Source organism: Hydra viridissima, unplaced genomic scaffold, assembly GCF_058129835.1.
Source record: "Hydra viridissima isolate aposymbiotic clone 2 unplaced genomic scaffold, HvirCarnegie_v1 scaffold_18, whole genome shotgun sequence".
Classification (NCBI taxonomy): Eukaryota; Metazoa; Cnidaria; class Hydrozoa; order Anthoathecata; family Hydridae; genus Hydra; species Hydra viridissima.
The window spans coordinates 2,566,554-2,574,565 of record NW_028324317.1 but is presented as its reverse complement, the minus strand read 5'-3'; the positions used below and the strand labels follow the sequence as shown (position 1 = coordinate 2,574,565).

General features: G+C 29.2%; 1 protein-coding gene across 1 annotated transcript; it reads right to left on the bottom strand.

Moving 5' to 3' along the window:
* Window positions 1-745: 745 nt before the first annotated feature.
* Window positions 746-2,861, bottom strand: LOC149876849 (uncharacterized). Its single transcript, XM_090074981.1, has one exon. It carries the CDS (start codon window positions 2,363-2,365, stop codon window positions 1,178-1,180), a length of 1,188 nt encoding a protein of 395 aa, XP_089931107.1. The 5' UTR covers window positions 2,366-2,861; the 3' UTR covers window positions 746-1,177.
* Between the last annotated feature and the right edge of the window lie 5,151 nt (window positions 2,862-8,012).

Below are 8,012 nucleotides of genomic sequence, written 5' to 3'. Positions count from 1 at the left end.
TTGAAAATTCTATTATTGTTTAAAAATTTAAACTTGCAAAATTTATTTCAAATAAAAAACTAGTAAAAGTAGTATCAACATACAGTTTATCTAGAACTTAAGCATCTTAGGCAGCAAAAAATTATACCTGAGATTGCATTTGGCATTGATGATGAAGATGAATTAGTGATGCTTTTACATTGGGAATACAAATTAAAATTTGGCTGAGCTAGATCAATCAAATTGTCAGTTTCTGGTGATTTAGCTTTGCAAGAATGTATTGTGAAATCTTCATTTTGTTCATCAGGCATATTTAACTCCTGTTTACTTTTTTCTGGAAAAGCAATCTCACAACTTACTAAAAAAAAAAAAATTAATCAAAAGTTTGGTATGTTATTTTTTAAGGAATGATTATGCAAAACAAACTATTGAAAACTTGCCAAAGATATTGCATAAAAAACTTTTATTTATATATATATATATATATATATATATATATATATATATATATATATATATATATATATATATATATATATATATATATATATATATATATATATATATATATATATATATATATATATATAAATTGAAATTTTTTAACTAAAGTTTAAATTTTTTTTCAGAAATCATTTTACATTTTATCTTATTAAGACATAAGTTATGAAAAATTAACTATAATTAAGTATCAAAAATAAAAAGTATAAAATAAAAGTATAAATGCAACTATAACATTTCTAAAGGTGTAGTTAAAAAAAACATATTTTAATTTAAAAATAAGTTTAATGCAACAGGGGTACAATAAAATAATCTGATGAATCAACTTTTGTAGGGAGACAAAGACATTTTTTGAAAACCATTGAAACAGATAAAAGTTGCAATTTAGATAAACTGTTTCTAGACACTTTACAAATTCCTAATTTTCTTGATGAAATTGGAAACATAAAACTTTCATAAACAGTTAGGAATTTTTCACAAACAAATGTAATATTATTATTCATAAGTAGTATATTATGAATGAGACACGGTACACCATCATTTGTAATAAAACAGTTATTTCGATTTGATGTTGAAAAAAACCATTTCTCTAACTGAACTTTTTAAAAATGTTTTGCATGTTCAAATCCATTAGGTAAAGGGCCACTAAAATGTTCACCTTTAAGTGAATTAAGCTCATCCAAGTTATTATCATTTTTTAAACAATGCATAGTTTTCTCTCTCCTAATCTGCGAACTAATTGCTGAATTGGAAATTGTGCTTTCCTAATCATTTTTTTTAACTGTCCTAACAAATTTTCAAAAGGAAAACTTCTAAAATTATCTAATGGACCAAGAGTCTGCACATCTTTTGACAAATGAATTAGGCAGTGAACATTGTAAACAAGAAATCCTTTACCATAGAGACTTTTACTTTCATTTACAAATAAAACAAGTAATTCATGAGCATACTCAGAGTAATCCTTAGAAAACACTGGATCTATCAATATAGTTATAGCTACATTTAGTAACATAAATTGATTGTATAATGGCAATGATAAAACATTTGAGAGCACTAATGGGCCCAGATAAAGTAAAAAAAGACAAAACTCAGTAGCTTTCCAGCGTAAAACTTCATGAGCAGAACGACACTTTCTTGCAAATTCAGAAGGGATATTTTGTGATAAGGAGTTTAGACTATTAGACAACTGATCCATTGCACGTGTACCAATTCGAACGTGCAAAGGGCCTTTTGGGCCTTTCCAATAAAGAATCAATTGCTTCATGACTCCTAAACAAACTAGATGCATATAGTCTAGACCAAACTGACTTACAAAACCAACATTCAACGGTTTTAGAGGACACTCCTTGAGATGATGTTTTTTGTCAATCATATCAAAAAAAGCTAAATCTGTTCGTAGAGGTGCATTTGTTTCAGGATAAACTAATTTGCCATCATATTCACCATTTGTTGTGCATTTCTCACATGAATTATAACCAGAATGACCTTTTATACCTTTGACAAATGCTCTAGCAGGTGCATCACAGATAAATGAATGAATTTTAACAGAATACCTTTTGTTACCAAACAAAAAACCATCCTCTACTAAATGTTTAGTTTCTTCAACAAACTCTTCAAGAAATTCTGCTGCACTTGGTGGTTTTTCTTTTCCGCTATATATTCCTACAACAAATGGTTCTTTTGTACTAAAGTTCTTTACAATACAAAGTATTGGCCATACTGAGACACAAGAGCTTTTGAATAGAGGCAACCCATCTTCATTAAATTGCAAGAGGATGTTTGTATTCTCGAGTATAAACATATCATTAATGCAGTTTTTTAAACCATTCTCAAGTCCAATGTGACAATAATCTCCTCCACTTTTTAGTTTTTTAACTTCAAACATTGTAGGTGTCTTTAATAATGTCCTTGGATGTTGTGGTAAAGTTGGCAAATATGGTTTAAAAATGCATAGAAGTGATGCAAGTGCCACATGGGTTATTTCATAATGCAGAGACCAATCGCGAAGTATGTTGTTTATTTCACCATCAAAATTTTCATTTTGATCATCAGAGCTAGATGAAACATAGTAATTTTCCTCCAAATCAACATCATTGACATTATCATTAGCAAAATTTAAATCTCTGATTGAATCAGAACTAAAATTACTCTTTAAGTTAAAATCTGTTGTCTGGGCATTAATTGCCGTAATGTCACTAAACAAAACTTTTTCATCTTTTAATAAAGTTGTATCTTCCTGCTAAACTAGCTGCTTGACATCACAAAAATTTGTATGGTCCGGAAAATTGTTATATACTCTATTTAAATCAAGTTGAGCTTGTTTTTTAACTTTTCGACGAATGGTTGAGTATGAATAACCTTTTGTATAGCTATTCATTTTCTAGATATTAATTAACAACAACAAAAAATTAGCATATACTTTTTCATTTACTTTACTTTTATTTATTTTCTTTTTATAACAAAAATATTTTTTTTTTTCAGTGCATGAAAAATAATTTTTTTTATACTGCACTTTGTAAAAAAATATTTACATTACTTTTTAATAAATGTTACTTAAATAAAATACAATAATTTTAATGAATATTTATATTTAAAGATTAGAATCTCGTTAAAAACTTTTATGCTATAATCTTACAATGAAAACTTTATAACAAAATTCTTTTCGTCAAGTTAGCGCATTACAAAAATTGTTTGTGCTATTGGTACAGTTGCGTCGGCTAAATTAAAGTAAAAACTTTTAAGTTTAAGCATTGGAGAAGCATTGGCCCAATCCAAAAATATTTCACCAATGTTATTTCATACATTGGGCCAATTACTTCTTGCTAGCTGGGTACATACATACATATACATACATACATACATACATACATACATACATACATACATACATACATACATACATACATACATACATACATACATACATACATACATACATACATACATACATACATATATTGTTATTATTATTATCATTATTATTATTATTATTATTATTATTATTATTATTATTATTATTATTATTATTATTATTATTATTATCATTATTATTATTATTATTATTATTATTATCACTATTATTAAATAATATCAATATATAAATAAATATATAATATTAATCATTAACAACCCAAATGTCGTTTAAATGCTAAGAAGTAACTACCTTGAGAAAATAAAATAAGAAAACTAAAACAGTAAAGACCTTATAAACAAAAGTTGCAAAGATTCTTTAAACTCGCGCTATTTTTTACTGATAAGATAATCTGTTTAACATAACGGTTAAACATAACGCTTTGCAAATATATATTACTATACTAATGATTTAAGCACCATTTACGGACTATAACACTTTCAACACTATTTCAACTTAACATTACGGTAAACATAACGCCAAAATTTTCGTTTAACGTTATGTAACCGTTATTTTTGCGTAATGTTTTTTGCTGTGTGCTAATGAGAGACAATTAATAATAAATCTAAAAAAGTTAATATTTATAGAGAATGTAGCTATACACTCTAAGTTTTTAAGAAAATAAGGAAACATCAGTATTCATGTCATACATGTCACTTGTAAAAAAGAAATTTTTTTTTTTTTTTTTTTTATTTTATTATTTTTAGGTGCCCCCAAGAAGATCCAACGATCTTATCACAGGGCACACCGCGGAAGTGCATTTAACTAGGAAGTTCACGCCTCCTTCCTTACCGTGACACGAAAATTTGTCCAAAGCTCGTATTGAACCTGGAGCTCCTTGCTTATTATGCAAGCGCTCTAGTTTACTATATATTAGAATCTATATATTAGAAGTTTACTATATATTAGAAGTTTACTATATATTAGAATCCATCTTTAAAAACTTTAAGTTTTTGGTTCGATTATCAAAAACACATTTTGATCAAACAAACTTTTATAGCGTCAGTAATTAAAAAACATAATTTGTTTACATATTTATGTTAAACTAAACAGCTTAATGAGTTCAAATACTGTTCTTAACATCTTTTTGAACTGGTGAATTCTTCAGCTTAACTATTTCTCAAACTCGCATTCATCAATCTTTTGATCAAAGAAATTTCTATGGCATCAGTAATTAAAATACATAAACAGTTAAAGTTAACAATAATAATTCAAAAACAAAAAGTAACTTTTTGTAAAGAAAATAAATAATAACAGCAATTAATAATAAAAAAGCAATCAAAAGTATTTTAAAAACAGGAAATAATAGCAACAGCAACACAAGCAATTTAAAAAGTATAAAGAATAAAATTCAATAATCGATAACAAATAACAAACATATTGAATTCAATAATATAACCAAGTTAATTTCAAAATATAACAAAAATAATAAACAATAACAACTCAAAAAATTTTAAAAATCATTAGTAACAACAGTGAAAAAACCCTGCAAGCACAAATGCATTTTAGACCTCTGAACCTAGCAGTGAGTTAGTGGAATGTCGTGGATCTTGCACATAGAATTTATAATAACATCAATTGAACATAATTTCTTGGCATAGGGGAAGGATAAGAGGAGAAGGAGAAAGAGGAGGGAACAATCTGAGGTAAACATGAATCAAGCAACAGAGCAGTTATAAATAATTTAAAAAACTATGCAGAAAAAAAAAATTTCCATCATAAAACAAATGCATTGATGTAGAAAGCAAGAATCTCCAAAACATAAAGACAAGTTTTTCCGGTGAATGTTTTAAATATGGTTTTGAAATTTTGCAATTCAAACTAATGCTTTGCAACAACTGATTATTGGTGGTTTAAGTTTCTTAAATATTTGCAGGAAATTTTCTACCAGGAAAGCAAATATTTCACTGAGTAAACATTTTGTCTATAAGCATTAGTTGATAATCAAATATACCTCATAAGTATTGTTATAACTATTACAGATTTAATTTCATACTTATTCCTATTATTTCTGTATAGCAGAACTTTGACCTTTCAAATTTATAGCATATATACAAAATATATATAAATATATACAAAAAGGAAAAATGACATTATTAATTACTAAGTAAACCAGAAAATCCAAACACTGAGAAAATATCTTGGAGGTCTTAGAAAGTTCCTCCAATCTGAATTTCCAAAACTAAGTGATTGTTTGTAACAAGGTCATTGACTGCTACTGCTGTTATAACCTATGGTAAACTGAAAGATATAATTAAGTCAGGGAAACTTGTTAAAAATCTAAAAATTTAAACCACTTCATAAGTGATGAATGCTTTTGTGCCAATGAGCGTGTCATGAAGTATCAAGAGTAGAGGAAAGTTTAGGATACGCAAAAATATGATCACTAGATTTTTTATTTATATTAGAAAAAATAAGACCTTAATACATGATAAGATCACAAGGATATTCAGATGAAATAAAGAATGATGTAAAAGAAAATCGTATCTTTTTTGATCGAAAAGACTGCTACCTTACTCGTTAAACACCAGAGCCTAAATCAACAACATTTAAACAATGTGCTCATAGGCGTAGAATTTTAGTTTCTCCCGATGGGGCATAAACTATTTTGTAGGAGTTGAAAATCTATAATAAGAAATAAAAAGTTGTTTCAATGGGTATAAAAATGTAATTAATTTTCTCAAGTAAAATGTATTCATGCGTATGGAGGCACGCGTTATAAATTCATCGATCAAATGATCAAGATCAAGAGTGTAGGCAATATCGCGATGGTAATTTAAAATAGCGAGATGATTAAATCGCTCATGAGACATTGTAGAACGCAAGTAAGTCTTTAGCCTACGAAGACAAGAAAAAGAGCGCTCGCACGTACACGAGGTGACAGGCATACATAGTAAAATTTTTACCAGCTTCCCAAACTCGGGAATCAGTGGAATTAATTAAAAAAGAACACCATCATGGTCTACAAGCTCATTCAAAACTGATTCAAAATCAATTAGTTGAATATTCTTGAATTTTGCATGATTCAAAAATATGGCGCGAAGGAGTTGTAACACAATCCAGAGATGCATAACACAATCCATAGAAAAGCTGGCGGTAGTGGTCCTCTGGAGTCATATCAAAGTATGGAACTCCACTTCCATTAAATTTTGATGTTTCCGTGGCATCTCTGGTTTGTCAAGTAAACTACATTCTGCTGCTACAACGGCTGAATCCCATAAGACTTTGAAGCGAGTATCACCCCGGCCTTCTTTTAACAACTCCTTACGCGTGTTAATGGTATTTCTTTCTTTTCAAAAGTTAAGATGCATGCCTAAAATGATTTTCAATAAACGCATAACATTATAATTTGCTTAAAATAATAATATTAAAAAAAAAAAAAAAACACTATGAAATAAAACAATATTTACCTAGGAGTGCTGTATGAGCATCCTCGATTATCGTGAAGATTATGTGCAAAATTTCCGATTTGAAAAATGTGTCAAACTTACAAAAAGATTCCAGATAACCCGCTGCTTCTGACTTATTTTTGGCTGAATTATCAGAATGATTTTCAAAATCCTCTAACCAGTTAATAATGGCGGAGTAGTTACTTATAATAGATACAATGGACGATTTTCTAAGGATCCATCGAGTGGGACAAAATGACCGCAGTGATGTTTCGCTTTCTACATCCTCTACATTTCAAAATTTATTGAAACATGTCAATCGTTTTGGAGATCTACGGGCAAATGCGATGAATGATTGCACTAAATTCATAACATTCCTGATCTGTGTTTGATTTTCAACAGAATCTTGTGCTACCAAGTTGAGATTAAGAGCGCGGCAGTGCACGTAAATTATCCGCTCTTCTTTCCCCCTCAAAACGTCCATCAAACAGGTTAACAAAGTTACGCTCTTGATGTTCCCAGTTTGGTAAAATCCCATAAAAAGCTCCTCAATTTTAAATTTTTCATTAACACGCCGAATGCAGATCGAAACTTGTTCTTTTGCGGACATATCCGTTGTTTCATCGGCCATCAAACTATGGAATTATGATTCCCTTATACTTTCGCATAGCTGGCGAAGCATTGTATGAGCAAAGTCTTGCAGGATTTCGTTTTCAATTTCAGGCGAGAGCCACTTTTGGTTTTCAGGACGATTCAACAATTTCTTCAGTTCCAGAGAATCGTCTGCTTGTAGTTTGAGTAGCATGCGTAAGTTTGAATTATTTTCAACCTTTCCACGAATGGCAAGGCCTTGCGTTCCCTAACACATTAAGAAGAAACATTTAGTTATCCAGTAAATAAATTCTTAAACAAAATTGAGGAATTATCAAATAAAGAAGTGTTGTAAATATTTTTGATTTTACGATTATCCATCATTTCTTTATTTTGGTGATAATTAAGCTGTTGGATAACGATCGATTCCAGTGTTGCTGAGGTGATCATACTAACAGACGCCCTATGGAGTGCAGATCGCTCGTGAGAACCAAAAATTTGTAACGCTTTCTTCCAATTAGAAAATCCGTCTAAATAAAAGCTTCGTACGAATTTTTTTCTCTTGAACTACGAGGTAAAGGCATTTTCATTTGGGTAGCTTTAATGCAGGTAGAACAAAAAACTTTTTCTTTCTCGCGGTC